This window comes from Galeopterus variegatus, unplaced genomic scaffold (genome assembly GCF_000696425.1).
Source record: "Galeopterus variegatus unplaced genomic scaffold, G_variegatus-3.0.2 Scaffold65, whole genome shotgun sequence".
NCBI lineage: Eukaryota > Metazoa > Chordata > Mammalia > Dermoptera > Cynocephalidae > Galeopterus > Galeopterus variegatus.
Window position 1 is genome coordinate 1,021,793 of NW_007726176.1, and position 23,910 is coordinate 1,045,702.

At 47.5% G+C, this 23,910-nt stretch overlaps 1 protein-coding gene across 1 annotated transcript in view; it reads right to left on the reverse strand.

Moving 5' to 3' along the window:
* TTLL9 (tubulin tyrosine ligase-like family, member 9) overlaps positions 1 to 23,910 on the reverse strand; it is a 47,954-nt gene that overhangs the window by 13,670 nt on the left and 10,374 nt on the right. The window contains exons 3-10 of the mRNA XM_008577381.1: positions 22,894 to 22,986; positions 16,735 to 16,846; positions 15,820 to 16,005; positions 6,672 to 6,740; positions 5,890 to 5,964; positions 4,629 to 4,719; positions 2,923 to 2,963; positions 1,971 to 2,058 (exon numbers count right to left, since the gene is read on the reverse strand). Of these exons, the coding sequence (XP_008575603.1) occupies positions 1,971 to 2,058; positions 2,923 to 2,963; positions 4,629 to 4,719; positions 5,890 to 5,964; positions 6,672 to 6,740; positions 15,820 to 16,005; positions 16,735 to 16,846; positions 22,894 to 22,986 (755 nt within the window). The remainder of the gene's footprint in view (positions 1 to 1,970; positions 2,059 to 2,922; positions 2,964 to 4,628; positions 4,720 to 5,889; positions 5,965 to 6,671; positions 6,741 to 15,819; positions 16,006 to 16,734; positions 16,847 to 22,893; positions 22,987 to 23,910) is intronic.

The window sequence follows — 23,910 nt, forward strand, 5'->3', positions numbered from 1 at the left end:
TGAGCGCTGTGAGCGCACCGGTCATCCCTATATAGGATCCGAACCCGCGGCGGGAGCGCTGCTGCACTCCCAGCGCCGCACCCTCCCAAGTGCGCCACGGGCTCGGCCCTGTATTACTTAATTTTAACGAGAAACAAGGTGGCAATAAAACTAAACTAAAATAAATTTGATGACTTACATATGATAGGTGCTCGTTAGAATTGCAAAATAAAATAAACATATTGGAAATGAAGTTGGCAAAGTAGAAAAAAACAAATTGTAAAAAATACTCAGAAGGGCCTGCTCTCAGTCTTACATGCAAACGCATGAGCTTGGACACACACTTAATTGAAGGCAGAGAGATGTGAATTGGCTAAAAACATGGGCTGGGTCCTCCAAGCTTTTAAGGAAGTCTGGTTCTGTTTAGGTAAAAGTATGAAAGGATAGTCACTATTCACTCATCTATTAACTCTGAAAACTACAGAGGATTAGAATCAGGTCAGAAAATATTTATTTTCAACTTTATACATTTCCCTACATTACAAATTCTTTCTTCAACCAACATGTAGGTAATCTAGTCCTGCTGATTTATCCCCTAAATATTTCTGGATTGTCTACCCCTTTTCTTCTGATGCTCAGGCCTAAAAATCTGAAAACCTTTTTTTTTTTTTTTTTTGTCTTTTTCCGTGTCCGGCAACGGATCGCAACCCTCAGTGTTGCCCCCATACCGGACCGGGGACGGGCAACGGGATCGCAACCCTCGGTGCTGCTCCCGCGCCTCGCTCAGCCAATGAGCGGGAACCGGCCTGTATGTGGGATCCGAACCCTCAGGGCGGGAGCGCCGCCGCGCTTCCCAAGCAGCGCACTATCCAGGGCACCACCGGGCCGGCCCATGAAAACCTTTTTTTTGATGCTTATATTTTGACCAGATGATATAGTCTCATGACTCAAGTCAAAAAGTACAAAAACATATGGAAGAAGTTATCTCCTTTCCACCCCTGTCCCTACCCACCTATTTCTCCTCCTAAAGACAACTTCTGTTTCCAGTTTCTTATCTGTCCTTCTAAAGATGTCTATGTACAGGTAAGCAAACACACATATAATTTTTAACATGAATGGGAACAGACTTTTCACACCATTCTCTGACATTGCTAATTGGGAAAAGTACCAGGGTACTTCGAAACTTTTGTGGAAAAATGGAATTAAAAGATAATACGAATCTTTCCATGAACTTTTTGAAGCACCCCCATCCATCTCAGAGATTGTTTCATATTAGTACATAAAGCACTCTCCCCATCCCTTTTTAACAGGTGCATACTGTTTCATTGTATAAATGAGCCATGCATTTCATTGTTTCCTTTCTTTCACTCTCACAAAAAACGTGTGCAATGAATAACCTTTGAGCCTGTCTTTTTCTCTATTGTGGGTGCACCTGTAGGATAAATTCCCAGAAGGGGAATTGCTGACTCAGGGGTGTGTGCATTTGCCTTTTGATAATATTTGCCGGATTGCTTTCTGGGGAGTTGACACTCCCCCCAGCAACATATGTATTCTCCCAGCCTCGCCAAGACGGCGTGTTACCAAATTTTCGGTCTCTGCCAATTGGATGGGTGAAAATGGCATTGCATTTGAATGAATGGGAGAGCCAACACCTAGGCACTGAAGAAAAGGGCACAAGAATGGATGCAAACGTTCTCCAAAGGTGCTAAAACTGTCCGATCCAATGAGTATGAATAAATGTGAATGCTAGGCGCACCACCGAAGTGATCGTCAAGCGAAGCAGTTTGGGGAGAGCTGTTTGGAGCAGAGCTGGGCTACTCCCCTCGGGTCACCCCCACAAGACTGGGAAGTTCCCGGAAGGAATGGCCCTGGCCTGTCTGTTCACTGCTGTGTCCCCCACACCCAGACCACTGCAGAAACTCAGCAAACATCTGTGCGATGACAGGAAGAGGCAGGTGTGTGTGGGGTGTCCAGGCGGGACCCCAAGATACACTGGTCATCAAGGCTGTTCAGCGTGAAGCGGGTGTTGGAGAATCGGGCGAAGCCATCCCGATAGAGCCAGGCCCGCAGCGGGATGTACTGAGACGTGGCGGGACAGGGAGAGAAAAGGGAAAGGGAAGACATACAGGCACTTTCACCCCTCCTAGCTCTTGCCCCTGCTGTGACCTCCACCTGGAATACCCCACCCTCTTTCCCACATTGTTCTTCAAGCATCTGCCCTAAATCACCTCCTTTGATTCTACCCCTCCTTCCCTGGAGGGAGAGGGATGTGGAAGGAACAAGATGAATAGACCTCTTCTGAGCTCCACCATCACGTGTGACACCCTGCCTGCAGTGAGCTCCAGGACAGGGGCTGAGCCTGTCTCGGGCACCCCTGTATCCTTGTCTCAGCACAGTGCTTCACAGGACCATGAAGGTTTAGATATTTGCTGAATGAATGAATGAATGAATGAATGGGTGGAGGGGGTGGAGCAACTCTGTGGTTAAGGGAGTAGGCTCTGGGGCCAGGCTGCCTGGATTTGAATTCCAGCTCTGCCTCTGTGTAACCTTGGGCAAGTCAGTCAGCCTCTCTGTATCTGTTTCCTCATCTGTAAAATGAGGATCATAATAGAATCATAGGAGAACTAAATGACATCAAACCTGCCAAGCACTAGGGCCTGGTGCTTAGTAGGTGCTCAGTGAACATTTGCTGTGGTTACCACGGATGACTGAATGAACAAAGGACAGGTGGAGGGCAAATCCACCTGCTGGGGCATCTGAGATGGTAAAACCTGAGTATGTCTGCCTGCCCCTACCCTGCCCCTAAATGTCCCCCTGGGCTCTCCCAAGCAGACATAAAACCAGACCAGCTCACACAAGGTGCCCCAGAATGGCCTCTGCCCCATGTCCCCTGAGCCCAGCACTCCAGAACCCCCTCTGGAAGAGAGCCCTTGCCTTACTCACCGACATCACCAGCACGTAGACACGCAGGTCAAATTTGCGGCCTGTCAGGCAAGGAAAGAATATTTGTGTAGCAAATATTGATTGAATGTCAGGCACTATGCTAGGTTTGGGGGACACAGCAATGGACAGAGATATGACTCCCTGCCTCCATGGTGCTCCCACTAAAAGTAGACAAGGTACAAGGAGAGGGTCCCTGGGGGGGGGGGTCAATGCTGGGGTAAGGTCTGAGACTCGGTGGTCAAGGAGGGACCGATGGGAAGTGGTGACCTACATGATGAGAAAGTGCCTAGCCCAGAGTGGGGTGGGGTCTTTGAACAGGAGAAACTGCATGGGCAGAGGCCCAGGGGGGCATAGGGCTTGGGTCAAGGGTAGAGTGGAAGACAAGGTGAACAAGGTTGGCACCTTTGGGTTTTGTTCTGCAAACCATGGGAAGCCACTAAAGGGTGTCCGATGTCGCTGACTATGTGTTGGAGTGCAGCAGAAGGGATGGCAGTGGGACACCAGTGAGGAGGTCGGCGCAGCTGTCCAGGAAGGAGAGGACAGTGACCAGGACCAGGATGGAGGTGAGAGTGGTGGCCAGACAGATTCAGAGTTGTGTGGAGCTTGGTGCAGAACTGGAGGAGAAGGGAAGAGAGGGTTGCCCCAGAATGTTAACCGGTTCCTGGCTTAGCAACCAGGGGGTACAGGGGCTCTGATCCGGGATGGGAAGCTGGGGAATGAGCCACATTGGGGGGTAGGGTAGAATCTGGGGCATGTTGAGTTTGAGTTGCCAGCAGATGCCCAAAAGGGGATGTCACAGACTGTTGGACATCAAAATTTGGGGCTCAGGGGCAAGGTCTCAGCTAGAGACAAAAAGCTGGGAGCCAAGAGAGGAGAGGGGAGAAGAGACCCAGGGACTGCCCTCCAGGGATGGTGACTACCTGAGGAGGTGGGTGGAGGCAAGTGGCATTAACATCACTGCAATGATGCACCTGCGCAGCGCCTGCCCCTCTCAGACAAGACCCCCGAATCACGCCCCTTCTCACACACGCCTGCCGTGTCTGTAGTCCACAGACCCCGTGTGCCTGGGGAAACCTGCCAAGCCTTCAGAGGAGGCTCCCTTACACCTTGAGGGCTTTGCCCTTGCAGGTCACTTTCCCTGCATTCCTCTCCCTCCAAATCTACATGCAAGTGGCTCCTAATTGTCATTCGAGTCTCAGCTCACATGTCACCTCCTCAGAGGGGCAATCCCTGATCCCCACATCACTCTGTCCCATCACTCTGCTTGATATACTTCATAACACCCACCACTGTGTGGGATAGTTTTATTATTTTATTTTATGTATGGTTTTCTGGTTTATTGCAGTCTTCCCATCTGGAGTATAAGATCCATACAAGGAGAGCAAGGTGGGCAGCCAGCAGCCAGGACAGTGGCTGGCACCAAGCAGGCTCTTTATAAGCATTTGTTGGATCAATACATGAATGAATGAGTTGGTTCTCAAAGGAGAAGTTTCATGAACAAAGAAGGGAGCAGGAAGGGCATGCCAGCCAGAGGGGAATTGTAGGGGCAATGGCTATGAGGTGGCAGAGTGCAGGACAGATCTCACCTTGGCATTCTTTCATGCCTGGTGTCAGGCTGGGCCCTTGGCAGGCTGCTAGTCAAGGCTTGTTGACTGACTGACTGACTTGTTCAGTGGAAGGGCAGGGAGCAGAGACAGTCATCTCACCTCCTATCAGGTAGGGATTTTCAATGTAACGCTGGGCCACATAGTTCTCCACGGGAATCTCATCTTTCTGGTCATCAGAACTTCTCGTGTCCTACTTGTCATAATAACAATTGTTAACATTTATTGAGCATTTACTAGGCATTGTGTCAGGCACTCTACATGGTGTATCTCATCGGATCCTTAAATCAACCCTATCAGGTAGTACTAATGCTATTCCCATTTTACAGATGAGAAACTGAAGCACAGAGAAGGAAAGTGACTTGCCCAAGGTCACACAGCTGGTCAGTGGTACAGCTGGGATGTGGATCCACACAGTCTGGGCAGAATCTGAGCATTTACCCTTTAGACCTGTCCTGCCCAATAGGGCAGCCACTGGTCACATGTGGCTGTTTACATTTACATTTAAATTGATTAAAAGTAAATGAAGTTATGTACTACGACATGGATGAACCTTGAAGACATTGTGCTAAGTGAAATAAGCCAGACACAAAAGGACAAACACTATGATTCCACTTATATGAGGTGCCTAGAGTAGTCAATTCACAGAGACAGACAGTAGAATGGTGGTTGCCCGGGGTTGGGGGGAGGTGGAGTAGGGAGTTAGCATTTAATGGAAACAGGGTGTCAAATGGGGAAGATGAAAAAGTGCTGGAGATGGATGGTGGTGGTGGCAGCACAACAATGTGAATGCACTTAATGCTACAGGACTGAATACTTAAACATGGTTAAAATGGTAAATTTTATATTATGTATATTTTACCAAAATCTAAAAAAGGAAGTGAAATTTAAAAAATCCAGTCCTTTAGTCACACCAGCCACATTGCAGGCACTCAATATCAACATGTGGCCAGTGGTAGCTGCACTGGAGAGCACAGATATACACCATTTCCATCACTGTAGAAAGCTCTGTGACAGTGCAGTCTGGACCATCCCTAGGGCCCCCAAGGGCACACCTCTCCCTTCTCTCCCTGCCAGCCCAGCCCAGGAAGAGAGCAGTGCCCTCACATACATGCACAGCATCTCACAGTCTGCAAAGTCCTTTCCCACCCCTTGTCCCCTTCAGAGTAACCTTGTAAGGAAACAAGGTCCAAAGACATGGGTCACACACTTGGTGGGGTCACACACCAGCCCAGTGGCAGGGAGCACTGGAACTCAGGGCTTCTGGCTTCCAGGGCAGATCTTCTCCACCCACCATTGCTCCCCTCCTTGGCAGCCAGGCCTTGCCATCCTGGGACCCCAGCCCACCCCCACCTCTACTCACATGGCTGCTGGTGGGATTGACAGCACTCTGGGTGGGCTGGGCCTCCATGCTGGTGAGCTTCTTCCCGGCAGTGCCCTGACAGTTTCACAGAAGGAATCAGGACACGAGTAGAGGGGGAGATGCATTCATTGAGCACCTGCTGTGAGCCTGCTGCTGCAGTAGGTGCCGGTCCTGCAGAAGCTGGATCGTCCTGCTCCTCCCACCCACCCTGCACCATGATCACCACTAATGTTCAGAGGGCTTAGGTCATTTTCCCCAGCCCACGCAGTTGCTGAGTGGCAGAGGCAGGATTTGAACTAGGATTCCTATGGCCGTGACTTGGGACAAGGACGAGGTGGGGAGAGGGAAGAAGCTTCCCTTGAGGCTCAGTCTAAGTCCTGGAGGGGCAGTCCATCAGCCAAACTCTCCCCAGCTAGGGCAGCAGGAGCCCAGATAAAGAACATGTGCTGAGCACTTACCAAGTGCCAAGCGCTGTTCTTGGGTTATAGGTTTATTAGCTTGTTGTGTCCTTGTCCTTGGCAGCTACGATTACTATCCCCATTTACTGGGGCACCGAGAGGTAAAGTAACTTTCCCAAAGTCACACATCCATGGAGTGGCAAAGTCAGGATCTGAACCAGACAATCTGGCTTCAGAGACCCCTGCTCCTAGGGACTGGCCTGTGGGCAGAGCCTCTCTGCCAGTCCTCTGAACGCCTCTGAACTTTGAGGGAAAGAAGGAGGGGCCCCTCCTGCTGGCAAGGGTGGAGGAGGGTTCGGGGAGGAAGGAGAAGAGGAAGCTCACCTTCCTCCAGTCCATGACGTCCTTCAGCCTCCGGAAGAGGAAGATGCCCTTCCCCTGCGAACGGGCCACCTGGAGGGAGTGAGGAAAGGCCAGCTCTTGGCTCTGCGTGGTTCTTTGTCGGCCCCTGTGCCTGGGGCCCCTCCGCAGCATTCCTCTGTCTCCGTCTGCCCTGTGGACCCCGAGCTATCCCTAGAGGAACGGCCCAGCTCAGCCCTGAAGGGGCTGGAACAGAGAAGGTGCTAAATACAGCAGAGGGAGAGGGACAGAGAGAGGAAAGTGAGAAACTAGCTCACAAAGACATACATTTGCATGAATAATGCAAAAGAACAGACAATTAAAAACCCATTTTGAACAGTCCTGGGAACATATTATCCAATTCTTTTTTTGGAAACCAATTTGCCTTCCTAATTAGGTTTTACTTCAGCTAATATTGAAATCAGTCTGCCTTTACTGAACCCTAGCATGGATAATTCATAGCTTCACAGAGCTAGGGGCTGGAGAATCTTTAACATCCTGCAGAGTGGTTCTCACCAAAGGCATTAGTCCCTCCTGTGAGAAGTGGTCTGCAACGGTCCTTCTACAACGGTCACCTGCCTGGCCTCGCACACCCACAGTGTGCAGAAGCTCACTACCCTCTCCCTACCCTCCAAACACAGCCCATCTCTTTGCGAGATAGCTTTGTTAAGCAGTCACCCAAGAGGTATATATTAGGTGCCTACTGTGTGCTGGGCATCTTGCTATAGCACTAACTCAGATCTCAAGGAACTTTCACAGCCTAACCTGTGTTGAACTAAAATTTGCCAGTCTGACTCTGGCTTCTAGAGCCTCCTAGAACAAATCTGATTCCTGGATACCAGAACAGCTCTTAGTTATCTGCAGCCACTAAACAGGTCCACTTGAGTCATCTTTTCTCCAGCATAAATGCACCCAGCAAGTGCAAATTCTCGTTTCCCTCTGTTCTCCTCTGCTGCCATGCTGTGCACCCTAGTTCAGGGCTGCACGTGCCCAGAAGATGGAGTGCCCAAAAGACTATGGGGCACTGATGGTGGCTCAGGGGCAGCCACATGTGAACAGCAGTTTTGGAAAGCAGCTGATCAGTGTGCATTGAGGACTCCCAACAACCCACAGCCTTGCAAAAGACTCAGACATTTCACGAAAGAAGATTATCCCATGTTAACATATGAGCAGGCACCCCACTTCGTTAGTCACCAGGGAGATGCAAATGAAAATCACACTATAATACCACTACACACTCCCTGAGAATGGCTAAAATTAGAAACAGACAATCCTAAGTGCTGATGAGGATGTGGAGAAACTGGCACTCTCACACATTGCTGCTGGGAGTGTACACTCTTTGGAAACTGGTAGCATCCACTAAAGCTAAACATAGTTGCCCCCTATAATACCACCCAGCAATTCCTCCCCAGGTATCTACACAACAGAAATGTGTGCACGTGTGCACCCATGGACAGGGACAGGGACGTCCATAGCAGCACTATTCATAACAGCCCCAACCTCAAAACTCCCGAGTGGTTAAAGATTCACCCAATGGAATAGGATACAACAATGACAATTAACAATTTACAATTACCCACATCGGTAGGATGAATCACACAGATGTAATGTTGAGGGAGAGAAACCAGACATAATGACTCCAATTATATAAAGTACAAAAGCATCAAATAAAAGGGGAAAAAAAGGAAGAATAATTAATTAATTAAAAAATAAAGTATCAAAGCACACAAACAAATCTATGCTGTTGGCGACTTGGGGGGTGGTGAGTGGAGAGGGTTTGCGGGGAGGAGTTGCTGCTGAGGAGCCGGTAATGCTCTGCTTATGATCTAGGTATTGGTCACTTGGTGAAAGTTCATACTGTACCCCTATAATTTGGGCAGTTATCTATGTTTTATAAAACTTCAATTAAAAAGTGTTTTTTAAGCTTCATACCTTTTGATCTAGGAACCACCCCCACCCCCGTTGGTTGCCTTCCCTGTAGCTACTCTGCTTCCACTTTTTCTGTGCTGGCAAAGCCCACCTCTCATGATGGAGGCTGGAAAGGCCAGACACCGGTTCTCCCAGCTTCCCTTGCAGCTGGTGGAAACCATGTGACCAGTTTGGGCCAATGAGACCTAAGAAGACATCTGCTTGGAGATTCTGGGAAAGATTTTCCTCCTTATTAAAAATATTAAGGTGGCCCCATACCAGCCAGCTGACAAAAAAAAAAAAAAAAAAAAAAAAAAAAAAGAAAGAAAAAGAAAGAAAATTAAAATTAAGGTGGGAGGGGGAGAGGGAGAGAGAGAGAAATAGGAAGAAATAAGAAATGCCTGTCTCCTTTGCTTCTTTCTTTGAATTCTACAGTCTGCGGAGGTGGTGCCCACAACTACAGCAGCCATTTCATATCCAACAGATGACAACAGGCCAACACACTGAGGATGCAGAGTGGACAAAAAGAAGGAGCCTGGACCTTTAATGGCATCCTTGAACATATCCCTAGACCTGGAACTGCCTACCTCCAGCTTTCTTGTTATATGAGGTAATAAAATGCCTTTATTGTTTAAACCATTGTTAGTAACTTGACATGCCTATTCCAAGAGGTGCCCTCCTAAGGGAATAATCCTAAAGAATGAAAAATAAACTTCCGATATACTAATGTATCAAGGTGATTAAGATTAAAATCACCTAATACCTAGCTCCAGCAGACAGTAGTTTCCAAAAATAATCACACTATTTCCAGTCACGTATGTTCTCCAGAACCCAATCAAGGGGTAAAGTCAATGTCCCCTCCCCTTGAATCTGGGTGAGCCTTTAGGACTGTCTCGAGTAACTGCGTAGGCAGAAGTGATATGTGAATTCCAATGCTGGGTCATAAACCTTCCCTGTCAAGCACTGCCCAGACTGGAGGCTCCTGAGCTAAATAAGATACTATTGTTCTTTCAAGTCACTACATTTTGGGGGTAGTCTGTCACTCAGCAACAGATAACTGGAACACTAACTTTAAGAGAATGGTTCATAACAATGGTAATAGCAGCAGCTAACACTTAGATATTTACTCTGTGCCAGGCACAGGGACTTACATGCATTACTGCACTAAAGCTCTAAAAAAATCCCCTATGGCATAGGCATTAATATTATCCCCACTTTGCAGCCGAGGAAACAGATAAACAGAAAAGCCAAGCACATTGTCCAAGGCCACCCAGCCAGAGATAACAAATTCAGGATAGTAGAATCTGTGCTGCACAAACCTGGGGACATTGTAACTTTTGCAGAGTGTCAGGGGTGACACAAAATCACATGACAAACATGATGCTGCTTCTGGGAGTATCTATCTTACTTGATAATTTGGGAGGAAAATATTTTTACATTGTGCTTTTTATAAAAAGATATGTTTTGGTTGGAAAATAATATTTGAACAGATTATTAAAATAAACCATAGGGCCGGCCCGGTGGCGCACTGGATAGTGCGCCGCTTGGGAAGCGCGGTGGCGCTCCCGCCCGAGGGTTCGGATCCCACATGCAGACCGGTTCCCGCTCACTGGCTGAGCGAGGCGTGGGAGCAATACCGAGGGTTGCAATCCCGTTGCCGGTCCCCGGTCCGGTACGGGGGCAACACTGAGGGTTGCGATCCGTTGCCGGACACGGAAAAAGACAAAAGACAAAAAATAAAATAAAATAAAATAAAATAAACCATAGCTTTGATTTTGTACTACCTTTGACCACCTTGTCCTTGTCCCTTTGTCACCCCTTGGCCTGTCTCTGGGGACCACATTCATCATGTGGCATTCACTGGGTGGCTTCATTGGGTGTTGAATGCAGTCGGTGGCCTCCTGTGCAGCCATTGCTTCTTCCCCACCAACAGATCCCCACTGGGATCAACTCCTCCCAGCGGCCCTGCCCTCTGGGGACGTCTGAGCCCTCATGGTGGACCCATGCCCCCGCCATGTGGTTGGTTCAGGCATGGACCAGCGGGATGCCAAGGGAAGGCTGCTGCAGGGACCTGTGGGAAGAGTTTGTGTCTTCTTCAAAAGGGCCACAAGACCAGAGCTTTCCTTTATTCCCAAGGCAGCTAGAGATGTGAGGAGGCGAAACTGGAGCCACAGCAGCCATGTTGTAACCGAGAGGAGTGGCCAGCTGCTGGGCTGGGAACTGATGGTGCTGAGCCACCTGATAAGCATACCTGGGGTCAACCTTTCTTCAATAAAGGAAGTTCCCCAGGGTCTGTGAACTTAAATTAAAAAAAAAAAATTCACCTTTATTTTCACTCAGCCCTAACCAGATTTTTGCATTTCCTTCTACTATGAATGCAGGCAACAAATCATAGGCATATTAGCCATGCCTGTGACTTTGCCATCAAAAGAAGTCACGGTTATTTTTCTATCACATTATAATTGTTGTGGGTATCTCAAAATATTGCTTATGCTCCTCATGCCTTTGAAATCATGGTAGCTATGGGGCCTGCTGTTAGACTCTGTTTAATTGTTAATGAAAAGCACGTATATTACTACAGCACAAAACATCTCTCATCGTTTGTGTGGAGAATGCACATTGCAGGCCTCCAGCTACAGGACAGTCATTGACGGAGAGTGCCAGCTGCTGCGTGCTGAGCTCCATGCTGTGCCCACCAGGCCTCCTGGCCAGTGGCTGTTCTCAGCCCATCAGCCATGTCCAAGCAGGGGGCATATGAAGACTGACCCATCCTGAGAGACAGGGGACACCATCGACAGCCAGCGTTGGCATGAGGCCTTCCTGTGGCTTTGCTGGACCTTAGGCTGCTCAGCAGCAGGAGCTCCCTCCCCCGCTTCCTTTTTTCCTTTCTTCTCTCCCTCCCTTCCTTCCTTCCAGCAAAACTCTGGCATGTTTAATCTTGTCTTGGCATCTGTTTCTTGGAGGACACAGGCTAACAGTCTTTTTTTTTTTTTTAAAGATGACCGGTAAGGGGATCTTAACCCTTGACTTGGTGTTGTCAGCACCACACTCTCCCAAATGAGCCACGGGCCAGCCCCTAACACAGTTTTGATAACTGTTTTTCAATATAATTGCTTTCTTTTATAGTGAAATATACTTTATTTTATGCTTTTATTTATTTTTGGGGGTGGCTGGTCAGTTCAGGGATCCAAACCCTTGACCTTGGTGTTACAACACCGAGCTCTAACCAACTGAGCTAACCAGCCAGTCCCTATTTTATGCTTTTAAAGCCATTGTTCTTTCCCAGATGTATACTAATTTCTAAACACATTAGATTGGGTACATTAAATATGTACAATTTTTTGTATGCCGATTATATCTCAATAAAGTGGTTTTAAAGAAAAAAGGACCACTATTCTGTGATGGGGTCCGTACATTTCAGCAGATGCCAAAGAGGCCCATGGTATAAAAATATTTCAGAACTTCTGCCCTCTTGTTTAAGCAATTGTTGGTTGGGCTTTCTATTACTTACTGACCAAGGCATCACAACTCTTAAAAGTTTTCGGTGAAAAAGTTCAAGAAGCTCTGGTTGGGGTACACTAGCATCACCAAATATTAACATGTGGCTCTTCTGTCTTGCAGACTGGACAGAGACCCCCACCGCTGAGAGCAGCCCAGTGGATTCCTAGGACACTCCACCCTGTGTGAAGTGTTACACTATCTCAGGGACACACAGACAGACTGACGGAGGTCCCCTGACAGCCCAGCACCTGCCTCGATCACCACCAGGGAGGCTGGAGGAACAAATGGTCCCCAAGGTCTGTGTCTTGCCCACCTCCCCACCAACCCAGCAGGCCTGAGCTGCTTGGAGGTGAGGCCGCTTATGTGGAAAAAAGTTTGATTACTAGACTGGACTTTAAATGCCTGACCCAAGGGCCTGCTCTTCCATTCCCCAAGAGTGATGGCAAAGCTCTGAGATGGAAGAGGGTCCCCACAGGATGGTGTAGAGAAGACGACACAACTCGACCCCTCCCTGGGCTGCTCTGCCAACACTGGAGGGGAAGACGAAGGCTCAGCAGACTCCAGGGAACCGTGCAGAACAGATGCCAAGTGCTGCCCTGCGACTGGCCCGGCCACAGCAATTATGTGAACACTTTTGCCTGGAGGTGGACAAGGACCAGCTGGGGCACAAAGACAGGCCTTATGGGTAGAGCAAAGGGATTCAGGGACTTTCTCCCCGCTATGCTCTAAATTTAGGTACCATTCTATTTTTTTAACACTCCTTCCTCCCCAAAGAAATCCAAATAACATCCCAGAACTAATACTCTAACCCAGCGGTTCTGAAAGTATGGCACCTGGTAGCACTCTCATAACCTGATGTAATGGTTAATTTTGGTCAGAGTATGGTGCACGGGTGTTTGGTCAAATACTAGTCTAGATGTTTCACTGAAGGTATTTTGTAGATGTGATTAACATCTAGAATCAGTAACTTTAAGTAAAGGATATCACCCTTGATAACGTAGGTGGGCCTCTTTCAATCAGTTGAGGGGTTAAGAGCGAAAACTGAGGTTTCCTGAAAAACAGGCAATTCTGCCTCAAGACGGTAGCATAGAAATCCTGCCTGAGTTTCCACCCTGCAGATTTCAGACTTGCCAGCCCCTGCAACATTGCATGCTCCAATTCCTTAAACACACACACATACCCTAATGCTTTTCTGGAGAACCCTGGCTGGTGTACTTGGGAACTTGTTAGAAACGCAAATCTTCAGGCCCCTCCCAGGCCTACTGACTCGGACACTGGGGGTGGGGTGCTTTAACGAGCTCTCCAGGAGGTTGTGCCGCACACTCAAGTCTGAGAACGGCTGCTCTATGACCTCCATTCTCAGAGCGGATCCGTGGACGAGCGCCGCCGGCTTCCCTGGAGAGCTGGTTAGAAACATGGATTTGCAGATCCCGCCCAGATCTGCTGACTCAGGCTCTGCATTTTAACCAGATCTCGGATGATACGATGATACGTGCACGCATTCAAGTTTGAGAAACATTGACCTGGTACTTTCCCAGAGGCAGGGAGAGGAGAGGGTGTTTCCTGGATTCTCAGAAATAACAATAAAATGGCCAATGATTGGTCACCTAATGCCAACCCTTTATATAATTTGCATAATTCATGTACTTAACATGTATAACTATTGAATTCTCTCAACCCTGTGGGGTAGATTCACTCATTAATTCCACTTTACAGATGAGGAAATGGACTTAGAGGGACTTGGGGTTGCGTAACCTGCTCAGGCTCATGTGGCTCGTAAGTGGTGGATACAGAATTAGAGCCCAGGCCAGTCTGATTAGGAGCACCCACTCTCCACACCCCGCTCCAGACAGGGTGCCTTGCTACTGGGGGAGAGCGCGCACACAGAGCCAAGATTCCTCCTCTTAATTACAGCCGTTGTTGTGTCTGCCGCCAACAAAGGCCGTGGGCTGGGAAAGGAATCAACTTAATATGCGATTGCTGTTCCCAATTAGCACAAATTACCATTTGTCTGGGAGGATAATGCTGGGAGCTGGAATCCGCCCCTGGTGGGTCACAGCGTTCATATGCCTAATTCCTTCTGCTCCAGCCAGAGCCCTCCCCGTTGCGCCTTCCTTCTGGGACACAGGAGAGGCGGGAGGGGCCTGGGAAAGAAGCAGGGAGAAGTGGATATGTCCTGGGATGTGTCCTGGCTCAGTCCCCGTTGGGAGTTATCTGTTATTTTTGTCTGCCCTGAGTCGGTTCCTCCTTCAAGCCCCTGTGCCATTGGCTAAATCTGCATCAGCCAACACCGGGTTCCAGTCTTCAGCTCTGCAAGGAAGGGCTGCTCCCTCCTCCTCCCACCTCTCTTCCTGAGGCCTGGCACATTCTCAAGCCTGGAAAACATAGGGGGCTTTGATGATGCCATTCGAGGCTATGGTGGCACATGGCTTTGTGGTGAGAGACTGGCCCTGGCACGAGGAAGGGCTGAGTGACTGGTAGGTGCTCTGCCACTCTCATCTTTCACTTAGTTTCTTGATCCTTGAAGGGCTACCTCCTGATGCCAGGCCTTTGTTCACACAGTTCCCTCTGCCTAGAATGCTCTTCCCTATGCCCACCCTTTTCCAGGCCAACTCCTATGCATCCTTCGGGTTGCAGCTCAGTACTAATTCTTATGATAATATCAACAACTATCACTTATTGAGTACTTACTATGTGCTTTACCTGTTAACTCATTTAGTTACCCAGCAACACTATGCAATAGCTACTACAGTTATCCCACTTTGCAGATGGGGAAACTGGGGCACAGAGAAGTTAAGTGATCTGCCTGAGGTCACACAGCTAGTAAGTGGTACGGCTAGTATTTGAACCAAAGGGTTTGGCCTCAGAGTCCAATCTCTCACTTCAGAGAAGCCTGCCTGGCTGGGGAGATCCTCCTGTGGTTCCCTCTGCTGATGCCACTCTCCTAACACTCAGCATAGCTGTTACCACGCGCACAGCCTCTGCGTATTGTCTGCCCTCAAGGAGGGAGAGACCACTCTGACTTGCTGAGGGCTGTATCTCCAGTACCTAAGTCAATGAGTGTTTGTGGAATGTTTGAATATACAGGCCTCAGGCTCTTCATCTTTAAAATAGGTCTGGTAGGGGCCGGCCCAGTGGCGCACTGGATAGTGCGCCGCTTGGGAAGCGTGGCGGCGCTCCCGTCCGAGGGTTCGGATCCCACATACAGACCGGTTCCTGCTCACTGGCTGAGCGAGGCACGGGAGCAACACCGAGGGTTGCAATCCCGTTGCCGGTCCCCGGTCCGGTACGGGGGCAACACTGAGGGTTGCGATCCGTTGCCAGACACGAAAAAAAGACAAAAAAAAAAAAAATAGGTCTGGTAATACCTCCCACAAGGGTCATTATGAGGACTGGGGTAATGAGGTTAAAGTACTTGGCAGGGCCTGGCCACTGTTTTCTTGCGTGTCATGAGGAGACACTCTGGCTTCCTTGCCCTGTGTCCTTAGGATCACTTGTACATTTGGTAAACACTTAGCACCTACTGTGTGCCAGCAGTCATAGCTGCTGGGTCTACGTGCAGAAGGCAGACAGTGCATCTAAGGCTGAATTCCCAGGCCCAGTCTGGTCCCGCGATGGGCCATGAAGGATCCCTGCTCTGGCGCCCGGACTCCTCCCCTTGCCGCCCTCCGGCCTCCCCTGCCCCCACCCCTGCCATCCCCAGCCCCTGGCACTGGGCACTCACAGGCTTCATGATCCAGGTGATTCCTGGGTTTTTGCGAAACTCCTCCACAAACAGGTGGTACTCGCATGGCATCTCAAAGGTTTGGGGGAAGAAGTCGCACTTGGCTGCCTCCAGCTTTCCCGCCTCACGCTCCAGCTGTTTCCGGAACCGCTTCAGATTCTTTACCATGTAGTTCTTGCGGGTGAGCTGGCAGGAGGATGGGCAGGGCCGGCCATCGGCGCCCCTGCTCACCGCCCTCTCCCTTTCCCCAACAACCATCCCACTGATTCATCCCGCCACCAGCCTCCATTCTGCAGCCCACAAAATAACAGTACGAGCGAGAGTGACTGAGAGCCTCTAGTCTATAATTATCCCCACCTCACAGGCGAGGGGACCAAGGCTGGGAAAGGTAACCATCCAACCAACGGACAGCACAGACGGGGTGTGACCCGGGCCTGCCCACCTCCAAAGTTCATGTTTTTAACCACTAAGCCACTCTGACCTTAAACATCTCCCACCACTGGTTCCTTCAGTCCCATCTTTGTGGTTCAGTTCCTCCTAAACCTTCTTTCCATCTCTAGACCCCAAACTTCTCAATGTGCCTCCACCCTAAAATTACCACAATCCCCCAAGCATCGTGCTCCTTTGGTCCTTGCACACCCAAACCAGCCTGCCTCTCACATGTCTAGTGCTGAAATGCCAACCAGTCTGTGACCTCAAGTCCCTTTCCCAAGACAGCCTGCTCCTCAGACCTTACACCCTCAAACCATGTAGGTCGTCATATATTTAGTTCACGTATTCCCCACCTGGCATGTACCCCAAATTCCCTTACACTTTCCATTCTGGTCCTTGTACTCCCCAAAGCAACTCCTGCTCATTGGCACACCCAGTGACCTGAGTTGCTTAGCTCAGTCCCCACCAGCCTGCCCAGCTTACCTCATAGTGGTTCCGGAAGTGACTGATCCGCACGTGCTCATCCATGTAGGTGTGGTCGAAGTTCTCCCGCAGCCAGCTGACATCACACCAGTAGAAATCCCACTCCCCTTCGCTGGGGGTGGGGGGGACAAAGGTCATGACCTGAGGACCTCAGCACTGCTGGGGGGGGTCTGTGACCCAGGGAGGCACAGGTGAGGAGGCTTGAGAAAGGGTACACAGCAGTGTGTCCATTAGGAGACCAGAATGAAAACTAGGGAAATGTTCCTACAGAAGTCCAGGTTGCTGGCTTCACTGAACTATGAGCAGCAGTCTAGCCGCACTGAGCCCAGAGTGCCCCCTGGCACCAATCGGCTGGACTCAGGAGCTGCCACTGCTTCCGACAGGGGATGCCCTCTCCAGACCACATTCCCTACCACTCCCTGTGGTCTGTGAAAACCAGCCAGCCTCACCTGGTCATGCTACTGGCCACCCTTTCCAGTTCACAGAGCTCTCCAATCACTAAATCCTCAGAGCAGCCCCAAAAGGTGACTGATTATCACAGAGCTCTAAGACAATGGCCTTTCTCACCAAAGACATGGCAGCACCAGGACTCATTCCCAGCTCTGCCAGACTCCAACTTCTGCCCTGTTCTTCACCACCATGCCAGGGAGAGGGACGGGAAACCAGACTAACCTACCAAATCTGGGTACCAGAGCTGGGGTGCAGGGAGGAGGTGCTCGGAAAAGATGCAAGAGGAAGCAAAATACCACCACCGTGATTGCTTCCAATTCTTTTCAAGTAAAAAATTACAGATATACCTGAAGCCCCCTGTATATCTCTGCCTAATTCTATACTTCTCTCCTGCTCCAAAAGAAACCATTAGCCTCAATTTGTTGCATGCAGTATCTTTACAGTTTTGCTATGTATATATGAGGGTACTTCAAAAGGTCATTGAAAAATAGAGTTAAAATATAATACAGGTGCTGGCCATCAGCTCAGTTGGTTAGAGTGCAGTGTTATAACACCAAGGTCAAGAGTTCTGATGCCCATAACTGCCAGCTGCAAAATATATATATATATAAAATATATAGTGAATTTATATATAATTTTTTTTTTTTTAAAGATGACCAGTAAGGGGATCTTAACCCTTGACTTGGTGTTGTCAGCACCACGCTCAGCCAGTGAGCGAACCGGCCATCCCTATATGGGATCCGAACCCGGGGCCTTGGTGTTATCAGCACCGCACTCTCCCAAGTGAGCCACCGGGCCGGCCTATATATAAAATTTTTAGATATAAAATTTTATATATAAAATATTAATATATTACATGTTAATATTATATATAATAAATATATATAATATATATTAAAAGTATATATATATAAAATACAAATCTTTCCATTAACTTTTTGAAGTACCCTCATAAGTGTATATCTATACAAAGCACATGGCATTGTTTGACATTTTTTAAAACTTTCTAATTGGTTATACTAATTGCTTACCATGTGCCAGGCACTATTCTAAGTACTTTACAAATATTAACTCATCGATTCTCATAGCCACCCTAAGTGTTAGGTTCTGTTATCATGCCCATTTTATGATGAGGAAACTGAGGCAGGCACACAGAGGTTAAGAAACTCGCCCAAGGGCCGACCCCGTGGCGCACTCAGGAGAGTGTGGCGCTGGGAGCGCGGTGACACTCCTGCCACGGGTTCGGATCCTATATAGGAATGGCCAGTGCACTCACTGGCTGAGCGCGGTGCGGGCTACACTGCACCAAGGGTTGTGATCCCTTACCGGTCACGAAAAAGACAAAAAAAAAAAAAAAAAAAGAAAAAGAAACTCGCCCAAATTCATACAGCTAGTTAGTGACAGAGCAGGATTTGAACTCAGCTCATTGGGCTCCAGAGTCCAAGCTCTGTAATTAAAATCACTCTTACCTGTTTTCTTTCACAAATTTTTTCACCAACCTTTTGCTTTGGAGATTTATCCATTTAATATATATGAGCCTAATTTGGTCATTTGAACTGCCACATTCAATTGCGTTGAGTGAACATACCACAATATATTTATCCATTTTCCTATTAAGAGGTGTTCGGACTGTTCCCTTCACCCCCCTTGCTGATAACACCAAGGTCTGGGATTTGATCTCTGTACCAGCCATCAAAAAACAATAAACCAAAAAAAAAAAAAAAAAAAAAAAAAAAAAAAAAAAAAAAAAAACTTTGGGGGGGGGACAGAGAGTGGGGGAAAAAAGTGGAAAGATAACCCACAAAATGAGGGAAAATATTGGCAAGTCATATCTAAGGTCATAAAGAACTCTTAAAACTCAACAATAGAAAGGCAAAGAACTCAATTCATAAATAGGAAAAGAATCTGAACAGACATTTCTCCGAACATTTAAATGGCCAAAAAAGCACATGAAAAGATACTAAAAACATCATTAGCCATCAGGAAAAGCAAACCAAAACCACAATGAGATACCACTTCACACCCACTAGGATGGCTAAAATAAAAAAAGATGAATAATGACCGTTGGCAAAAATGTGGAAAAACTGGCATTCTGATACATTGTTGGTAGGAATGCAAAATGGTGAAGCCACTTTGGAAAGCAGTCTAGCAGTTCCTTAAAAAGGTAAACATAGAGTTACCATATAACCCAGCAATTCCAGTCCTAGGTACATACCCAAGATAAATGAAAATATGCCACCACCCAAAACTTGTGCATAAATGTTCGCAGCAGCATTATTTTTAATAGCCAAAAAGTGGAAATAACCCAAATGTCCATCAACTAATTAACAAATAAATAAAATGTGAAGTGCCCATAGAATGGAATATTAGTCAGCAATAAAAAGGAATAAAGTACTGATACATGTTACAACATGGATGAGCCTTGAAAACATGTTGAGAGAAAGAAGACAGACAAAGGGTCGTATATTATACCATTCCATTTATATGAAGTCTTTAGAATAGATAAATAGAGAGAAAGTAGATTAGTGGTTGCCAGGGGCTGGAGGGAGGGAGAAATGGAAATGACTGCTAGTGGATACGGGGTTTCTTTTGGGGGTGATTAAAATGTTCTGGAACTAGAGGAAATATTAAAAATTAGAAGAAAAAGGAAAAATTAGTTAGACAGTTTGTTAAAATGGTCAGGTCTAAAAATATAGTAGTAAAATATTTATTTCAAATTGCCAAAAATAAAAAATGTTCAAAAAATAAAGGATGGGGTTGCAAAACCGATCTCTAGATCTCCTTTCCACTTGGACTTTTACTGCCATCACTACCCTGGCATCTGTCACCTGACCAGGAAGACTAGGGAAGTTAGTCAATTCAAGAGCTGTTTTTTGAGGCTCTGTTTTCATTAGAAAATAGTAGCAGCATTTAAGCAATACAAGGGTATGATCTGGACCAATGCATCACTTTTCCCCCAGCCCCAGTGAAAAATCTGGATATTGAATGGATGAATGAATAAATACAGCATTACTTATTCTTTCATTCATCCAACACATATGTGTTGAGGTGGTCTCCATGTCAGAGACAATATCGGGTGCCAGTGATACATGAAGAAACAAAATACCTGGCCAGATGTGTATAGTCCTGTAGAGAAGATTAACAATAGACAAGAGAACAAATGAATAACTATAATGAGGAACTGTGAAATGTGCCACAGAGTAGTCCAGTAGACACCATGAGGCAGGGTGGCTGAGGGACCTGTGTTGGAAGCCACCTGTGGAAATGACATTTCAGTGGAGATCTGAAGGGTGAGGAGGAGCAGCCAGGTCAAGAGCAGCAGGGAGAGGGTCCAGCAGAGGGAAGAACAGAAACTGGGGCCCTGAAGTTGGAAATGATGTGCTCAAGGACATGAAGAAAAGTCAGGTGGAAGTAAAGAGGTCAGAGATGACACGGAAGAGTTGGGCAGGACCCAATCAAGCAGGGCTTGTAGACTGCAATGCAGACCTTGGATACTATTCTGAGACTGAAAATTCATTTATTCACAAACCATCTTCATGTCTGTCACAGTCAAGTTGTTCTCCAATCACCCAGGAAGATACTAGACTGCTCAACAAGGCCAGTGGGGATCCAGATTCCTTCTACCTTCCCATCCTGCCATCCTTAAAATGTTGTCCTCATGCCCATCACCTTGGGTCACAATGTGGTTGCTGCAGTTCCAGCCTTCACGACAGCATTCTCAGCAGGAAGCAAGGGAAGGGACAGCTCTTGCCACAACTGTTCTAAATTCTGACCTGACAGGCCAACAGTCTGAACTGAGACCTGATTCTGTCTAGAAATACCAGACCCCAGGTAGGTCCTAAAGGACAAGGCCTTGGATTCAAGAGCCATATTGGGAAGGGATGGATGAAGGCCCTCGCCTCTGGGCACTTTGTGATTTAAGGACTCTTGAAGCAATCTGGGGTCAGCCATGGAGCATCCTGCTTCATAGACTCCCACACTGTCAGCATCAAACAAGTCCTCAGCCCCTTTTCCACCTGATCATTGAGGAGGGGCAGGGAGTGGCCTGAGATCACACAGCACGTGGGACAGTGCCCTTTCCCATACACCACCCCCACCTGCCAGTCACCTCACTCTCTTCTAACTCACCCCCCAGCTCCTTCCACTCACCTTTCATTACATTAGTTCTTCTGGATCTAGGGAAGGAAACTCATTCTAATATTAGCATGACCAACAGAGAACCAAGAAGACAAATCCGTGGTAGCTGCCATCATCATCATCATCATCACCACTGTTGTAATATTCCCCCAAGTCCCACAGAGAGGACTCTGCTGTCTTGGATCACCTGAACCACAGCTTGCCATGGACAGCCAACTCCTAATTTTTTATGAGACGATTTAGTTAAAATCTGTCTCTCCAGCACAAGGCAGTGGGAATCACAGATTCATAACATTTGCTCATTTGTGCCTTTATTCACTGAGAGGCTGCTAGAATGGGGTGGAGATGAGCCTGTGACTCCATGGACCCCAGCCCTTATGAGCTGAGTGACCTCGAACATGGCATTTTTCACTACTTTGTGCCCAATTTTCTCACTGGTAAGATAGGGATGATAATAGCACCTACCTGGAAGAACTGTTGGCTTGATTAAAAGAGATCATGCATGTAAAGTGCTAATGAGTGCCTAGCAGGCTTAGCTATTGTTACGTGACAAATATTTACTGAGCACCAGTGGCAAGGCAACTGGTTGTCCCTTACCTTTTGTATCCATTCTCCCCTTTTTCTGCAATAATAGATTTCCCAATGTTTACATGGAAAAACGTAGTCTACATCTTCCAGAATAAAGACTACATTTTCCAGATTCCCTTGTAGCTAGGTGTGTCCACGTGGCTAAGTGCCGGCCAGTGAGACGTGAGGGACTTCTGGGTTGTGTCCCTCCAGGGCAGGGCATGCCTTTTCTTGCCTCCTTCCAACCTACTGCTGCTTGGAGTGTGTAGGTAAGGCTGGCACTCCAATTTGGACCCTGAGTTCAAGGGTCTCAGTCAAGGGATAGCAGAGTGGAAAGATGGAAGCAGATGGGCCCTGCGTTTCTGGGGAGCTCCCATACCATCTCTGAACTTCCTACATATGGACCTCAATGGGACAGGTAAATAAACTTCTAGCCTGCCTGAGCCTCTTTTACTTCGGGTCTCCATTTCATCATCCAAACCTTAACCCTAACTAATATTAGCACCTACCATGTACGCTTGTTTGTCCCAGAGCCCTGCATAAAAGAAACGTAGGCTTACAGGTCAAGTGACTTATTCTAGGTCCCAGAACTAGTAAGTGGCCAGGGAAGAGCAGTGCTTGACCTGGATCCATCACTGGAGGACTTGAGCCAGTGGGTCTGTGGTGGCTGCATTTCTTGTTTCTACCAAGAGCCATAGGACACTGTGCAATGGTCAAGCTGAACTGGGTTTGAATCCCACTCTGACATTTATGTGCTTTGTGACCTTAAGCAATTGGCTTAATAACTCTGGACATAGTTATATCTTATTGGATGGTTGTAAGGCTTAAATAAGACAGAGATGGCATCAGTAATGCACCTGACATGTTGTGAGGGCTACATAAATGTTACAACCAATTTGGAACAACTCTAGTGACCACCCAGGGGAACTGGGAGAAAAACAAAGGGAGACAAGCACCTGGGAGACAAAAGGAAGGAGGGACGAGGTTGGGGGTGGGGCACCTTACTCCTTCACTTCCATCCATCCTGGCCTGTGGCGAAGGACGTCCATGAGAGTGTTCACAAGAGTAGTCTTGAACCGGACTGGTGCTCTCTGCTCTCTGCAAGACAAGGCAACACAACACTTGCTCAGGATCAATGATTTCTCTAGAATAGCCCAGGGATAGGAAAAAAGGAGGAAGAAGAAAGGTCAAGCCCCACACCTGGAAATGCCAATTACTGAATTTCAGAATTTGGCTGCATAGCATGACTACACTTAAAATAATCAAATTGAGAATTACAGAATCTTTGAACCACTGAAAAATAGCAATCATCTTTCTTAGTACCTACTATGTGCCAGGCACAGTCTGGTTGCTTTACATGTGCCATGACTCATCCTTATATTAAATGCTAAGTATTTGCAAATATCCTTTCCTGGCATTCATCTGGGAAGATGGAGCAGATGTACTTTTCCCCATTCCTCCTATTAATATAATTAAAAACCCAAGACATTTGACATAAAACAAACAGAACGGGCTGGCCGATTAGCTCAGTCGGTTGGAGCACGATGCTGATAACACCAAGGTTCAGGTCCAGGGTTTCATCTCTGTGCCAGCCAGCTGCTAAAATCAATTTTTTTTTTTTAATAAAAAAATAAAACAAATATAAGAAGGCTGAAAGGTAGAGAAGAGGCAGATTGGCTAGGAACCCAGGACCAAAGGAACAACATTTTTTTTTTTTTTTTTAAAGATGACCGGTAAGGGGATCTCAACTCTTGGCTTGGTGTTGTCAGCACCACACTCAGACAGTGAGCGAACTGGCCATCCCTATATGGGATCCGAACCCGTGGCCTTGGTGTTATCAGCACCACACTCTACCGAGTGAGCCACGGGCCGGCCTCAAAGGAACAACATGATGGTGAGTTTCTTAGGTTTTCTTTTTGCCCCATATATCCCAGATATGGAGATTAAAAAAACCAGCAATTCAGAAATGCTAAAGGGCACAGACCAAAAAAGCTCCAACAAAAGCCTGCTCTCTCTAGCAAA